The sequence below is a fragment of the Odontomachus brunneus genome, unplaced genomic scaffold (assembly GCF_010583005.1).
Source record: "Odontomachus brunneus isolate Ranch 3 - 2012 unplaced genomic scaffold, Obru_v1 Obru_scaffold_007, whole genome shotgun sequence".
NCBI classification, from domain to species: Eukaryota; Metazoa; Arthropoda; class Insecta; order Hymenoptera; family Formicidae; genus Odontomachus; species Odontomachus brunneus.
In genome coordinates this window covers 1,962,458-1,979,034 of record NW_022639457.1, presented here as the reverse complement: position 1 = coordinate 1,979,034, position 16,577 = coordinate 1,962,458, and the positions used below count along the sequence as shown (strand labels likewise).

Here is a 16,577-nt window from a genome sequence, read left to right as displayed (position 1 = left end):
GAGAGAGAGAGAGAGGGGGGGGGGGAGAGAGAGAGAGAGAGAGAGAGACAAGATAACTTTGGACTATAAAACTAGAGTAATTCCTACCTTCCTGATAATATCCGCGACGAAATGCACAAAGGATCTCGCTACCTCTTCACCAACAGCTCTTACGGCACTGCGTCCGTGGTGACTCGCGTAGCACTGAGCGTGATTGGTCGACAAGACACGATACCACTCTGCAAGTCGCGACACCACTCTGGCGCAGACTCGTTCCCCTCGATCCTGTGAAAATCCATACCATGCGACTGACCGCCGCCACCGTCGCCGCCGCCACACTGTCGAAGCACGCTAATTATATGGGATACGAAAGCGTCCTGGCGCTAAAATCTGCGTCTATACAGCGTATAGCGTGCGCTGGATCGTGGATTGCAAAGTCTTGAAGGGCACGCAGCGACTTAACGAGCAAGTTCGATCGATTCTCCTGTTCTAAACTTGGTCTTAGCTCAACTGTTGTACTAAAAAAATAAAAAACAATGCAACGATAATACACAATCGGTGTTATAGTCTATACACTGAGAGAATTTTATAGCGAAAATTACTGTGGAACGTTTTGTTATTGAGAAATAGATCGGCATTTTGCAGCCATTTATTATCTCTTTCTTCATTTTTCACATATTTTAGATATTGAAATGTATTATTGGAATATTGATTATATTTCTAGCAAAATTTACCGTGTTTCTGAGCAAGCCAGGTGGTCTATTCTAGCACCATTAGAGAAACATGATAAAACTGGAAAGAATTTCTATGGAAAGAATCTATAATATCCTCTCCGTGTGTACGGCACATGAATAAAGTATATAAACTTACATATCGCTCTCACAGTTTTACGAGCGCAACGTTATCACTCGAACGGATACTCGGCGAGTAGCATTTAATCGTTTATTGCCGCGATATGTACATTCTAAATTAGCTGAAACTGAAGACTCGATTCCAAAATGATCCTTTGTGGATCTCAGTGTCGTGTTTTTATTCTACTTTGCTGTTGTGATCGGTACTTTCGAGTGATCTAATTAATTTTTTCGTCTCTATATACATATTTTGCTCTGTAGGTATTCCTCTTGAAGATTCAATGTTTGCGATAATTAACACTCGTCACAATGCGATTCCGCGTTAAAAGCGCGATGTGTTTAACAAGTCCTCCCGTAATTGCCCCGATTCCGTTGCGAGCTACTATGAGAACTAGATAATGTAGCATCCACGAAGTAACATATACTGTCAATTATGTCTGGTTGTATCATTTTATTCTGCCTCTACACATAGATACGATATTTACACCGACGATTCCGCCTTGATGAAATTAATTGCCCGCGCTATCTATTATGCGACTCGTGCATTTTAATTAAAGCTGCAATTGAAACCAAAATCGTCCTCCGTGCTCGAGGCCTTCATCCCTGACGTTCGGATCCAACAGAGACTCGGTCACCTTCGATCTTCCGTCTCGTCGATGGAACATGGTGATTATCATTCCTCATCCGTAATGGATCTTCGTCGACGCGACAGAGATGTGCACCGTGCGTTTCAGTTAAAGTCGAAATCACTCTCCGTGTTCGAGACGTTCCTCTCGATCGTAGTGTCCGTGTCCGAGTCCAGCAAAGATTTGATCACGTCCTTCTTCTTCTTAGACTTATCTTCGCCTTCATCTGCCTTCTGTTCCGACTGCAGATCCGTTTGTTTCTGCAAGGACGTCTCTTCCATTTCCGATGCTCCTTCGCGACCGCTGTCGACAGTAACGACGTTATCGTCGAGATGCTGTTGTTCTCTCTTGTACTCTTGTTCGTATGCGCCATCGTATGTTTGGTTGGGATCGTAAGGAGCATTCTCGGGATACTCGTACGTCTGATTAGGGTCGTCTTCATATCTCTGACCGGGATCATACTGCTGGTCGTAGCTGTAATCGTACGCTTGATTCGGGTCCTGCTCGTACTGCGCGTTAGGATCATGCTGATACTGTTGCTGGCTGTTCGGATCCTCAACGTATTGCTCATATTGTCCCTCCACGTATTCCATGTATTCCTGGCCTTCTTGAACGTATCCTTGCTCCACGTACCTCTCGTACTCCTCTTCGTTACCGCCACCTTCGTATGGCACACTTTGCCCGTAATCATATTGCCTGTCCGGATCTTGTTGCTCCTCATATCGTTGATTCGGGTCTTCAGCGTATCCTTGCTCGATATTATACTCATTAGTTTGTTCCGCGATTTCGGCTTGATCGTCGATTCGCGACGTTTCCGACGTCATCGACTCATCGACGTTCTGTCGTTTCTCGCTCTCGTTTCCTCTTCGTACCTCACCGAGTTTTTCATCTGCTTGAGGAACAGCGGATTCCTCGATTACACATTCTCGATCTCCACTTGATGTTACGGAGAATTCAGTTTCCTCGATGGGGGTATCTGTTTCGTGTTTCTCACTTGATTTCTTCACTTCTGACGGAGGATGCGAGTCTCTCCAGTCGCCGTCCGCGTTGATTTGCTCGATAACTCGTGACGATTCGCTCGCAATTTTATCGCCGATCTCGTCGTTTGCCGCCTCTTCGATTTGCCGTTCCGCCGTTCGTTCGTTATCCAGATCATTCAAGCGTAATTCGCGAACGCTTTTTTGTATACTCGCAAGATCCCATGGCGCCAGTTCCTCGGCGATATCGAATATACCGTCGATATTCGATTCCTTGCCGGTAACGAGATCGAGCCATCTTTCTTCCACTGAATTTTTCGGATCGTCGACTGGTAAACCGCTATCCGAGAATACGGTTGTTTCCTCCTTTGCGTCATCTCCCTTTGCAATAAATACTTCCCGATCGCATACTCGCGACTCGGCTGTGTCATCATTATTCCAATTCTCTCTCGTAATTTTCGTGTCTTCGCGAGGCCGTTCTAATTTTGCTGGGTGTGTCGCAACTGGGTCTTCTCTAATTTCGTTCTTCGTCGCAGTATCGTGTCCCTCGGCTCCGCTCGCAAATGCTTCGCGCTTCTCTTCCGATTTCGGCGCGTCACTCTGCTTATCGGCTCGATGTTTCTCTTCGTCCTCGACTATGTCGCTGCGATCTCGTTCGGCTGGACTCGCCATTTCTCTAGAGTCCGCTGTTCTGGAAACAAGATCGCTAGCCAACGCTAAGATCCTGTCCATTTCTTCGGGTACTTTCTCTTTCCTCGTCTTATCCTCGGCAGGTAACTCTTGAGCGTCCTCTGACAGAGTGACATTCAGCAAATCGCCGCTGGTGTTCTGTTCGTGGTCCAATTCTTCTTGACTCTGCGCACCATGCTCTCGATGGAGTTTTCGGATATTGCTGATGTATCTGTCCAGTTCGCTCTCCAATATCGCTGTCGTTCTGCCATTCTCGTCCGGATTAACGTCATTTGCGACTAGAGCGCTCGACAACCGACGCGGCAGTGACTTGGCGACATCCGCGTTTCTCCATAGAAGATGCTCGTTGCGCTTTATCAGATCGTCCACGTCGTCGCTGGTGAGGGAACGGGTGGATCCTTCGTCCTCGGACTTTTGCGGACTCGTATAGTCCATATATCCGGGCAGTCCGACTTGATTAAGGACGTTCATCTCGGGGATTATCGACGTCGGATACGCGTTCAACTTTGCGGCCATGGAAGCGGTCTCCGCGACTGTTGCATCAGACGGAACGTATTCTCTTAACTGTGGCTGCTGATCGGAGTGTAGTACGTCACGGAACGGTTGCACGAATGTCAAGGGATCGAATTGTCGCGGAGAGTGCGAATGCGCGTCTCGCGTTGCGTCTGCGGCGGGAAACTGCGCGATTGTCGAGCGATCGGGTGCGGCATGCACCGATCCCATGTGCTGTCTGAGCAACTGGTTAACGAGGGCGATGTTAGGTTGCTTCGAGGGTGGCGTCGACAAGACCGGCGCGGTTGTGTAAGAAACGTGAAGATTTGGAACATCTTGAAGATTGCCGGGCGCGTTTTCGCCGTAATCGGAAATCGTTCGCGTGTATGGACGAGTGTCAGGTGTGGAAATTGTTGGCACCTGGATGATCTGATCGCCCGATTGACCGAGATAGGGTGAAACGTAGATATGCGGCGTTCGCAAGACACTCGTCTGATGATAATCGACACCGAGGGGTGCGTCTAGCGTCTTAGTTGGTAATAGCGCGGAATTATTGAGTAAAGTGTTGTTTACTGGATTCTGATCGTGGAATTTGGACGCAGGAGTTGACCTTGACTGGCTTGATTGAAAAGGCGTCTGGTGCACGCGCGGTGACGAAATGCCTCTCGTTTCCGTAGCCGCTAAATCGGGGCGCGCCGTTACGACGGTCTTCCGCGGATACCTGTCTTCATTTTGACTGGCAATGCCACTGTCCCCAGTGATGCTACCGGGTGGCTGGCGATTAGCATAAACGCGAAGTAGATGAGCCTCGTATTGTTTCTGGAAAGAAGCCATGATTCCATACTCGTTAGAGGAGGTTAGCTGTGATATTCATTTTCTCGCGTTAATTATATTCTCGTTATGAAAGAAAATTATCAATGTAATATATAAAATTTCAGTTTTGAATTATATTTGTCGCGTACATCTGAACCGATAATAATAATCTAAAGTGAAAATTTTCATTTTTTTACATTTTTTAGTTCTTTTTCTTGAAATTTCAAGCTCTTGGATGGAGGAAAAGATATGACTTTAAGTTTATAATTGGAAAGATTCTTATTTTTTAACGTAAGATTCAGTTTGTTGCATTCGAATCTGTAGATGTTCTCGAATATAATGGATATTGCTTTCTTTCTATACTACACAATTTTTACAATTCCACATTATATTTTAAATAAATGAATATTAATGATTTTTACTGTGTGGACACTCACTCTGAGAACATTAAGTCTGTCTTTTTTTGCACTTATCAGGGCGAGTTTGTTCGTGACTTTATCCAATGCTGCGAGGAGCTTGTGATTCCGCTCGTCCCTCGTGCGTTGCTCCTCTAAATACTGTATATACCTCATGCGCAATCGATTTATACAGGTGTCGTGTCTGCAATTAGAAAATTGTTGAGCTATTTCTCATGTACAATAGTAAATAACAATGAGTTTTAAAACGGACGTAATTTTAAAGCGATATCGATATCGATATCGATATTTAAGGCACCAATGCGAACAAGATCTAATTTTGAAAATAAAGAGAACAATTTGTTACCAAATTGTCTCACTTAGGAAATGTTGATTTTCAAATTACTGGAAATGATAGAAATGCCTCGGGAATTCTTACGATTTCTGTATTTTTGCTCGTTATATGAATTGCAATACAATTGCTTTAAAGCGGAGCGACGCCCACCATCGCGCGGCATAAAATATACGGCCGCACTTTTATCCTGTGCACGCGATCGATGAAGTGCTCGGATGTCCCGGCCAGACACGAATTGGAACGCGTAAACATAACGAGAGAGAGAAAGAGAGAGAGAGAGGGAGGGAGAGCGGAATTCGCGTTCTATCAACAGTAGAGATATGTCAGGCGACGACGAGGACGGGATTATGCTCGCGGCGTTATTGATCGTGACATTCCGTAGAATGGGCACCGGGTTGCCATTGGATCGATATCGAGTATTTTGGGTAGCATTTCCTCTACATCGTCACGACACGTCACGTGAAGCATAGAATAATTCGTTTTACAATTCTTCAGATTTTGACAATTCAGAACCAGGAAATTTGCCTGATACTTCGAAAAGCGGATGTAAATTAAGACTAATACCCAATTTCTTCACTTCCGGTTAACTTTATCTACCAATTATTCTATTAGAATTGATCAGTCATATTTATGATTGACAAGAGTTAACCAATCACGGATAACTGATAGATAAAGTTATTTATTATAGTCGCAAAGAATTTAGAAAGAAAAAGACTACGCAATTTTATAATTTTACTCCTTTTTATCTTTCGAGAAAAATACTGACTGAAGGAAAATTTTTAATGAAAATCTCTCTTTATTAAAAGTAGTGCGAGTAATGTTATAAATGATTATATAATTATTAATTTCCAAATTTAAGAAAATATGCACTTGCTTACCATTTTGTTTCAATATAGAAAACTTAATTACGTTACATTTCACCACGACTTTATCAAGAAATTGTAAAGTGCCTCAAGCAGTGAGACAATCATTTTAGCATTCTTTGATTAGCCGCTTGAGTGATTTACTTTATTGAGTCCATCATGATATTTTCTTATAGCACATTAGTTGAATTTTGATACCTCACTATATCTATTCCTCTCTCTCTTTCTCTCTCTCAGGCATTAAAATTTGCCAACAGCGTTAAGCGTCCCAATTTTTACGAAATAAAAATAATTCAATTATATAATACAGATAATAATAATGATAATTAAATAATATGAACTTTGAGAGAAAGTGAAAACTCACCTGTTACGAGACTCTCGTACGAGTACGTTGAATCGCTCCTCCAGCCGTATCCTTTCCTCCTCACTGCAATATTCGTAACATCATCGATAATGTTTCTCCGGCGCGCTCGCTATTATCTCTCTCGAGATGTACTTGCCTCTTCCGTAGCTTCTCTTGGAGTTCAAACATCTTCTTGTAATAGTCGTGGCCGTCGTAAAGCGGCGCCATATTGCGCGCGATCGAAAAATGAAAAAGTCGAAGCGATCGAACGCATCGAGACAATCAATCTATAGTCGATACGTTCGATACCGCGCGTGATAAGTTTCACGTCGTACTCGGTCCAAGGAATACTTTCACTCTTTTGATAGTGACAGCTCGAAAAATTTCAACGAATTTCCATACAAACAGATCGATAAACGCGATCGACGTAATCCGCGCTGCAGAAGAACGCGTTTCCATCTTCTTCTGTTTTTCATAACCTCAAATTAGCACCTTCAGTCCGACGAAAAAAGTTGATTTTCTCTAAAAGAGAGTACAATTTTGGAAATAAACGTGAAATTCAACAGATATAGAATAAAACGAGATATTCCAAACGTAATAAAACTGCTGGACTACAACGTGTTTGAAACGAAGAAGACAATTTCATAAAATATAGGTTATTTTGCAGTCTAGGTTATTTACAAATTAAATGCAAACCAAAGTAGAAAGTTTTCTCCCTCTCTCTCTCTCTCTCTTTCTCCCAGATTGAAAAGAAATCGAAAGAATATTCGCGGGCTCAAAAGTGACTTGAGAATGACCGAGATGAATGTACCGGATGCAAAGTTCACTTTAACAAGAAACGCATGTTACCGTGTATCACACTCGAACCACTTCGAATTGGCTGCGCGTGCGAATTGACGGCGTCACTGAAACGAATGATGGCACCTTTTCTTCTTCCTGTTTTTCGCGGTGCGAATAAGTTATTCAATTCGCGGAGACCGAGTCTTCAGGCGCGAGCAGGTAACGATCCTTCGTCATGCCGGCGCAGCGAGCAACTGTCGCGCTTGACGTCGCGCCGCGCCAGGTCGGGGCTGTTTCAGCGAGTAAACACGCAGGTGTTACGTTCCCTACCCTTATTCGGGCGACTCGGCTAAGCAACGGGCATTTCATTAAAGTTTCACAACATCGCGAAATGTGCAAGTCTACATTCTTGCCGCGCAATTAATACAAGACAGTTGCTTCATGCTCATATATTTTTCTGCTAGGAAAACGAGAGTCAAATTGAAAGATCGGATCGATCTTGCTTTCTGACGACTCTTTCCTCGCTTCATCGTAAAAAGAATTTCTCGACCTCTTAATATTGGGTATGCTTTCAATTGATTTTAACCGTTTAGTAGGATTTTCTTGCGGCTTATCAGAGTTTGATTTCTCTCCGCAACACGTGACATTTTATATATCTGAAGTTCAATTGTGCTAATTGTCACGCTATTTCTTAACAACAAGAAGACTGTTTTGATCTTTGTGCGATATTGAGCCTTATTTCACTACTTCTTATAATTATAGTTGTGCAATGTCGAATCAAAATTTTGGGTGCATTTCGTCGCAATAATATAAATCGCAATGCAGACATATCGAAATCAATAAAAGTCGCATCACGGCAGTTAATAAGGAAGTTATAACTAAATCTCCCATCGATCGAGTGGAAAAGGATATGCTTAAGGATATAGGCGTGGGTTCGTGGCGCGGTTCTGTGTGGTCACGTCGCGTGCCAGTCGCAAATTTCCTCCTGGAGATATTGCGGCGACCTCCAACCTTTCGTTTAGTTAATTTACCTTGGTAAAGCAAGAAATATAACTATACGTAAACCGATACACTATATACATATATAAATGAGTTAAAACGGCCGTTTTACTATGCAGCATTTATTAATTACATCAAGAATTGGTGCGCGTCTCACGCGCAGGTTCTCTGAAACTCTTTATTCGCATTCTTGCTCGTATAATTATAGCAAAACATGGAAAGTATCAACCTAGGAAAGTATCAACCTAGGAAGTAGGAAATCCTGTCCATATTTTTCGTTCTCCCCCGAATCTTGTTTTACGCTACTTTCTTGTATTTAGCGCGCAAGTGCTCCGTCAATTCGGGTGTTTTCGGTGTAGCCATGTAAAAGATTTGCTCCAATTGATCATCGTTGAGTTTGAATACCCGGCGAGTCTGCGAGAAGAAAACGTATTAATCGCGCGAATACAACTATTAACGCGATATTTGTGCGAAAATATACGCGTACCTGTGTCAAAGCTGATGGTCTCTCGACGTCTGTCATGTATATAGCGTTACTCTTCAAATCGATGGTCTTGTCGACTAGATTACCCTGCTCGATCGTGATCATACCCAGATTGTTGATCAGATTGAGAGTAATTTGATTCGTGTCCGGGTTAATTTGGAGGAAACCGGTCTCTCGATGCATCGGCGTCCCCGTTTCTGGATCCCAACTTTGTGCGATGTAATTGAACAGTGGTTGACCTATAGACGTGATATTGATCTCGTCGTAATAATTGAAGGGCTTGATAGTCGGGAACATGCCGGCCGCCGGCTCCTCCGTTATCCATGTTCCCTCCAACCAGGCCAGCACACTGAGCACTTCGTGCAACGGTAAGATTTTCATCAACATGTTTGGTTGCTATTTTAATTCGTAAAGCACATACAACAATTTAACGTAAATAGGGACGAGTTCTAAGCAATTTTCACGTTCGCCTGAGACGCAGATTACGTCTATACTGAAGTCACCCGCGTGAGATTCCTGATATTTATACGTACTCAAAAATCTGATTAACCATATGCTGACGTGCAGTGTTCCATAACATTACAACGTTACTCGATATTTGTCGTCTCGCATCGGAAGTTACGACTGGTGATCATGAAGAAACACATACTATTATTAAGTCTCATTATGCAATGAACGATAATATTTTTAACAGTAGGTCTGCACGATCCGCGTATTATGTCTGGCTTTGGAAATAATAGTTATAATGATGATACGTTAGTTACGCAACGATTGCGATTGTGATGGTTCGTATATGAATCTGATAGAGTGGATTACCAGAGATGACGAGTGGACAATTTGGCATTCATTTCTTCGACTCTCCGGAATTTTATTCGCGTACGACACTTCCAAAATTACATCAGTAAATAATAGGTAATACACGCAGTAAAACGCATTCCAAAATTGATCCTTTCTTTGTACTTTCTCATGCCATTTCACACACTTTTTTATACTTTGCTCGCAAATGTTCAGTCAGTTCTGGAGTGTTTGAAGTTGCCATATAAAGTACTTGTTCCAAATAGTCGCCAACCAATTTGAACTCTCTGCACAGCTGTTACAGATGAAAAATGTAAAATTTATATTTTGTATATATAATTTCTATGTATTTATAAGATGGTGTTTTCAAGGCCAAGAGATTTTGAATTAAAAATGTTTATACATTAGGAAATGCAAAATATAAATATAATAAATATGTGCCAATATTTGCATTAACACCTTCAATTTGGATTCTCTCACTAGCATCCTATATCTTACAGGCTGTGTATCTCTACAAGCCTTTATTACTTATTATTCTAATATACCTTTGTAACAGCAGGTGATTTTGTTCCCTCTGCTCTTAATATAGTTTCAGTACTCTTCAAATTAATAGCTTCCTCAGTCACTTCGCCTTCTTCAATAGTTGCCAGACCAAAATTGTGAGCCAAAACAAGAGATACTTTGTTGGTCCCTGGAATCATCTTTAGAAAACCTGTTTCCCGATGCATTGGCCTCTTTGATTCTGGATGCCAACTTTGTGCGGTGTAATTAAACATAGGTTGGCCTATGGATGTGAAATTTATCTCTTCGCAATAATTGAAATCTTTAATAGTTGGATATTTGCCACTGCCATAGTTCTCTATCTTCCACGTCCCTTCCAACCAAGCCAGTGGTCTTAGAGCTTCGTGCAATGGTAAATGTTCCATGTTGTCGATCCACTTGTGAAACTTTAACTACGCGTCGAAGTAGATATCTAAGTGATAATTAAATTAGTTTAAGTGCTAATTAATTGGTTAAACAATTAAAGCTCGGTTCATATAGCTCACGGGCATAAGGTCGAATGCTTGTCGCGATAGCCAATCAGAAGCGTCAAGGATGACCACTGCGGTTGCGTCTGCAAGTTATGTACACCAGACTTAAGACCTTCGATTCTTAAGTGTTTCAAGATAACAGCAAAATATAACCTATAAACGACACAAACTGCAATTTATGATAATTAATCAAATTAAGATGCCCACTTTAAACTAGAATCACGATTTTATATCTTCTTACATGCATGCTAGTCGGCAGTTCAGTTCACTGCATGAATCACTGTCGTAGATTCAAAGATCTATACAGTGAATCGAGCTACCGGTCAGCATGCATGTCAGAAAACATGAAATGTGTAATCTGTGTTTCTAGCTTTACATACGATATAAAAATAAGCTTCTAATCCCGTGAAAGCCATAATACTTACTTTATTTATTTACGATCATGTTACATTTTCTTCATACGTAATTAATCTTGAGTAGAACCTGTGTAGTCAAACAGAGGCACGACCTCGTAAAAACTGGAATAGAGGGAATAACACATACCAAGAGAGCCACGTACATCTATATACGCCAGCTGAGCGCGAAGCGCATGTCGGTTGCCTTCTGATATTCACTGTCAGTACTGAACATTTATAGTTCGTATTATATATAGATTTTACTACTGACAATGAATATCAAAATGCAGCTATCGTACGAGTTTCTCAGTTGCACGTATATCCTCTTCACTGTTTATAGGCTTCACTACAAGTTCATTATATGCAAATCATCATTGCATCATTATTTTCTAAATGTCATCCATGCTTTGCATGATTTTTATCTAAAACAATTTGTTTTTTGCTCAGAGACTCATAATATAAATAAGATGATGAACAAGTTCAATGCAAAGACTGGCACGTCTAATTGCATGATGTAATTGATGGCAGCCATATAAAAAAAATAGAAGCTCTAAAAATGTGTATAAAGATATTTATGGAAAATTAGAATAGCAAAATCTCTTTTCGAATGATACATGTACTAATACTCAGGTGGATTAGTGCATCATGCAGTTTGTGACGCATTGTTAGTTTTTACAGACTGTTTTGCTGGATATCCAATAAATACAAAGTATCATCCATATTACAATGTCAACTCTTTGTTATATAACAAAGTAACAGTTATATAATATACTATATGATTGAGCTGACATTGTAATGTCGATGATACTTTGTGTTTACTGGGTATCTAGAAGCAATTCATGATGTTTGTATACTCAGCAATTTCCCATTATATAGAGATATAGTAAGAAATTAATTTAAAAGTATCACTTTAAGAGATATAGTAGACAAAATAAAAATATATAATATTAAATAATATATATATATACACACCATGTATTTTACAATGCTATACAACAGCACTCACAAAAAACATTTATTTATATGAATTTATGAATAAAGAATATATATTGTTGTTAACGTAAACATTGAGAGACAGTAACATCTCATTAAAACTATTTAACATATGTAAATATTAAATAAAAATATGAAATATATCAATGAAGAGACTAGAGCATTCATAGTGCACCTATATTGGGAAAATTGTTGTCCAGATATGCGTAGAAACATTTTAAATTATGAAGCAGAAAGCTCTTACATAAACTAAATAAACTAAAATAAATTTTAATCAAACAGAAATAATCCTTAGCAAAAAGAGATTCTGAATAAAAATAATATATATGTTTTTTGTCACTGAATGTGCACATTTTCATATTTTAAAAATAAATAGATATAGCTATAATTTGGTGCAAAAAAGAAGAAAAGTAATACAAACTAGTGCAACCAGTTCAGCTACAAAGAACTTAAGATTTTTTGCATATATATCATATACATTATATTTAAATATTAACAAGATAAAAATGATCTAAAAGTTTTCCTAATATATTTTCGTTAAAAGAGCATTTTATATTTGTTCTCATTGTAACACCAATGATTGTTTATGATACTTTTGTTATATATCTCTTCTCTGGCAGCAGCGTTGCAAAAAATATTTGTTCACGAGTCGAGTTGAAACGTGACTTTTTTTCTTTGGTGGACATTTCTGTTCTTTATTGTTTAAGAAAATGTCAAGTACAATAGAAAAAATAAAAATAAAGTTCTATTTCATCTGTCATAATGGGTGTTGCTGTGAGAGGTTAGTGACTAAAACAGAAGCTTGCACACGATTTTTGACAATTGAGGACTGCTACAGATTGTATACTTGACAAATATTTAGGAAATCCACTATTCCGAAAGTTTTCCTGTCAAAAGAAGAAACAGAATTTATATATAAGAGATACTAAAATGTATTCACCATCAAACTTTCTATTTCTCTCACAAACGTTCATATCTTAATCTAGGATATGATATACTTTCTTTTTAAATCTTCTTAACTACAATAACAGATGTTTAATATCAGAGTGCACTGCTAATCGGTTTTCATCAGAAAGAATAACCTGATGAACAGAATAAAACGTTTATACTGCAAGCAAAATATAACACGGGTAGAAGTACTAGAGTTGAGGTTATATACATTTCGAACTTATTATTATTTTACTTGGACTCAGACTTATCTCTATCGCCCTTTCATCCAAGGTATCGAGTTACAAATTCCAAAAAAATCAGGTCCGAACATGTTCAAACACGTTTTAACGTAACGGCGGTTAGACCGGAACTTCGGGAATATTAGGTATCCTGATAAATTGATGTACTGTGGACACACAATTTGACAAAGATATAGTATATTAAATTACAATAGAATTATATACTTTGGTATTTTATTGAAATATATGGTTCTTGCTTCCTTATAGCATTACTGCGATTTGTAGCATTTACTACGAGTATATCGATGGATCCATCGATGAATTAAAAAACTCGATCATACTGTTCATTCCGTTACACTCAAAATTTGTTTCAGATGAACCAATTAATCCTCTGTGTTCCCGCCATTCGATCCCCGTAGTTTACACAACGAAACACAGCTGAATATTTTACCGGCAGAGGAAGGTTTTCTCTGAGGTTTGGAACGTTTCCGAGCGGCCAATCGGAAACACTCGTAAAGTTTCGAAACAGCCATTGGATGAAATCTTCCGCGGAAGGGACGTTTTGTAACGTAATCTTCATATTTTTGCAATAAACGTTTCTTAAAAAAATTTCTTTCTTAAGAAAAATTTTTCTATATTTCTTTAAATCTATTTGCCTATATCCTTTATCTATCTTGTTTTTTCAAAATTATTTTTACAGAGTATCTGAAATCTCAGCTTTTCCATTCTACTCAGGATGATAATATAGGTTATGTTTCGTTTCACGCACTATGCACGTATTTTCTATGCATATGCAACATGAACATAGATAAATATGCGTGAAACGAAACACGGCTATGATCTCTCTGAGTTCTCTGATATATTTTCAAGTTTCCCTTTTCGCGCCGTCCATATCATCAAGCCGGCGCATACGCGCAGCGACGACGTCGGCGTCGCTGTCGTCGCGACGCGACGTGCGCAACACGACTTCGCCGTTTGACAGCTCGATCGTGGTGCGTGCGTCCGCTCGCGTTGAACGCGTTCTCTCTTTTCACCACGTTCCCCGTTCCGTTAGTTCGCGGGCTCCGCGTTCAGTCACGGTGATAAGGCGTGAACGTGCAGCTAACAAACGGTTGGCGAGAATTTCATCTTCCCGAAGCTGTCAGTCCACCGGTGACCATGTCGGCGACGACGCGACGCGCTTCGACTCGCCGGCACTCGCGCTGGTGCCCGGTCGCGGCGAATCGACATCAGTTGTGATGTGCCTGAAAGAGGACGCGGCTACGTCGACGTGCGTGGAAATGACATTCGTGCGTCTCTCGTGGGGTTCTTACAGTTAAGAACACCGCGTTACAATATTGAAAGAGAAGGGAGAGAGGGGAAGTGGGAGGACGAAGGCGGGAGAAAGAAAAAGAGAGGGAAGGAGAGAGAGAAAGAAAGAGACAGAGAGCGAGCGAGCAAGCAAGCAAGCAAGCAAGCAAGCACGAGAGGGAATACAGTAGAACGTTCTTCCTTCCGTTCACGGCGGTCGGCGAGACCGCGCGAAAGAAACGAAAGACGGCCGGCCGATCGATGTGTTATTTGTGATGGGAGTGCCTGCGCGGGGAGCACTCGCGGCGATCGTGGCGGTAACCGCGCTCGCCGTGTACCTCAATAGCCTCGGTTGCGGCTTCGTCTTCGATGACATCTCTGCGATCAAGGATAACCGTGACCTGAGGCCACACACGCCCCTCAAGAATGTCTTCTATAACGACTTCTGGGGCACCCCGATGCATAAGGTGCGCGAGGGAGAGTTTTGTAGTAAGAGGGAGGGAGAGAGAAAAAGATCGACGGAAAGAGGAGGCATCGTCGCCCGCTGCTGGAGGACGCGCGTTCGAGATCCTCCCCTCCCGTTCCCTTCCTCTATAGACGGCCCCCTGCGTATTGATCCGCGAGCGTCCTGTCCATTTCATCCCGATCCGATCCCTCGTTCTGTCTTCCGTCTCTCTTATCCGTCGTCCCCTCGCGCGTCATGTCCCACGCAGCGGGAATTGAGATCGGTACGATTTTGAGAGATTCCGATTCTATATGCTACCGATGCGTGAAAATCATTTTCTCTATTTTCTATGTTTCTTCTCTCGACAATGGAAAAGCGATGATGTACGATACGTTTTCTCGCATCTGCGATATTCAATCGTACAGATGTTGAGATTCTCCAATTCAACGATTCGACATTGATTCGTAAAATTTTTACAGATTTTTAGATTATGTCAGTCTGAGAAAATAATCTTTATTTATCCTCTTAATTATGGAAACTGTTAATTTGCAGAGACGTTATATTTTCTCACATTAACAGTTGATATTGCTGGAATCGCACCGATTTCAGTGGAATTTACATTCGCGTGCGAAAATAATATTTTCTTGTTTATTTTTCACAATGCAAGTGCAATGATTGACGTTAATATCATTGAAATTCTACCAGTTTTAAATCGAAATTCACGTATAATTTTGAATATTTCAAAGTTCGATACCAAAAACCTGCAAAAATAATTTTCGCTTATTTTTACTGGCGAAAACGTGACAATTGGAGCAGAATTTTTCGTATTTGTAACATTAACAATTGATATCGTTGAAACTATATCAATTTCAATAAAAAGCAAACCAAACTGAATCTGTTTTATTCAGAAGACATTCTCGTGATGCAATGTACCGCGCCACATTCGGTTTCAAGTTTTAAAATCTCTATTCGTTTTCGTTACGTTTTTTACATTTTTCTTTTCTTTTTTTCTCTAAAGATCGAGGATACATCGATTTTATTCTAAATATAGGATATGTATAAAAGTATAACTACGGCGAACGGATGTTTGAACAGTCAGCTTCTGCCGAATGTATTAATTAATGTTCACATTCGTTCAGTTTAATCATAAATATCACTTAATTAATAATAATTAATAATAATTTTATTTCTTTAATAATAAAAGTAATACAAATGAGTTTGCAACAGTTTGGTTATGTGTAATGTAAAATAAAAGTGTAAAATAAAAGTAGAAATTTGAAATGTATTTCCTTTCTTTAACATTGAAAATTGATATTTTAAATATATTATCTTTCTCTAATATTATCAAAGAGTTTTGTAAGGAACATATTCTATCTTTTGTCTTTTCTGCTTCAAATAGACCAACTAATTTTTTCATTTTTGTCCTCTTTTTAATAGGAACAATCGCACAAATCTTATAGACCTCTTTGTGTACTCACATTCCGATGGAATTACCTGATTCATCAGCTGGATCCTATGGGATATCACCTGCTTAATGTTATTCTACATGTTGGAGTATGTCTATTATACTTCAGGTGCGTTTTATACTTCAAGTATCCTTGTATGCTTGTAATATCAAAATTATATAAGAGAAAAATTTTTTAGAAAATTTTCTTTTTGATCTATGAAGTTTAAAATTTGTGTCACAAACATACAGAAAATTGCTCTGTTGCAGAATCTGTTTGATGTTTCTACCAGATGCAGCGAGTTTTGTGTCATCATTATTCTTTGCTGTACATCCTATACATACGGAAGCAGTATGTAACAATAGAA

General features: G+C 40.0%; 3 protein-coding genes across 8 annotated transcripts in view; 1 reads left to right on the top strand and 2 right to left on the bottom strand.

Moving 5' to 3' along the window:
- The window catches only part of LOC116854020 (AMP deaminase 2), a 41,837-nt gene extending 32,490 nt beyond the window's left edge, over nucleotides 1-9,347 (bottom strand). The window contains exons 1-4 of one of the 2 annotated variants that reach the window (XM_032835473.1): nucleotides 8,651-9,347; nucleotides 8,465-8,577; nucleotides 4,866-5,028; nucleotides 1,581-4,434 (exon numbers count right to left, since the gene is read on the bottom strand). In XM_032835473.1, the coding sequence (XP_032691364.1) occupies nucleotides 1,581-4,434; nucleotides 4,866-5,028; nucleotides 8,465-8,577; nucleotides 8,651-9,034 (3,514 nt within the window). In that variant the 5' untranslated portion in view covers nucleotides 9,035-9,347. Of the gene's footprint in view, nucleotides 1-87; nucleotides 498-849; nucleotides 1,544-1,580; nucleotides 4,435-4,865; nucleotides 5,029-8,464; nucleotides 8,578-8,650 lie in introns of those variants that run through there. The other variant, XM_032835459.1, reaches the window with a different exon arrangement.
- A 143-nt stretch (nucleotides 9,348-9,490) lies between these two features.
- On the bottom strand, nucleotides 9,491-11,101 carry LOC116854022 (THAP domain-containing protein 4-like). Of its 3 annotated transcripts, none has more exons than XM_032835477.1 (4): nucleotides 10,899-11,101; nucleotides 10,489-10,642; nucleotides 9,988-10,415; nucleotides 9,491-9,737 (listed from the first exon to the last, which is right to left on the bottom strand). In XM_032835477.1, the coding sequence occupies exons 3-4, from the start codon at nucleotides 10,366-10,368 to the stop codon at nucleotides 9,612-9,614; spliced, it is 507 nt and encodes a 168-aa protein (XP_032691368.1). In that variant the 5' UTR covers nucleotides 10,369-10,415; nucleotides 10,489-10,642; nucleotides 10,899-11,101; the 3' UTR covers nucleotides 9,491-9,611. The 3 variants fall into 3 exon arrangements, with proteins under 3 accessions (XP_032691368.1, XP_032691367.1, XP_032691369.1); XM_032835476.1 differs by having other exon boundaries at nucleotides 10,489-10,626; XM_032835478.1 differs by lacking the exon at nucleotides 10,899-11,101 and adding an exon at nucleotides 10,715-10,836 and having other exon boundaries at nucleotides 10,489-10,626.
- Nucleotides 11,102-13,980: 2,879 nt separating this feature from the next.
- Nucleotides 13,981-16,577, top strand: part of LOC116854019 (protein O-mannosyl-transferase Tmtc3) — a 6,374-nt gene continuing 3,777 nt past the window's right edge. For 2 of the 3 annotated variants that reach the window (XM_032835458.1, XM_032835457.1), the window contains exons 1-3: nucleotides 13,981-14,787; nucleotides 16,203-16,339; nucleotides 16,480-16,561. In XM_032835458.1, coding sequence (XP_032691349.1) covers nucleotides 14,596-14,787; nucleotides 16,203-16,339; nucleotides 16,480-16,561 — 411 coding nt within the window. In that variant the 5' untranslated portion in view covers nucleotides 13,981-14,595. The remainder of the gene's footprint in view (nucleotides 14,788-16,202; nucleotides 16,340-16,479; nucleotides 16,562-16,577) is intronic. The other variant, XM_032835456.1, reaches the window with a different exon arrangement.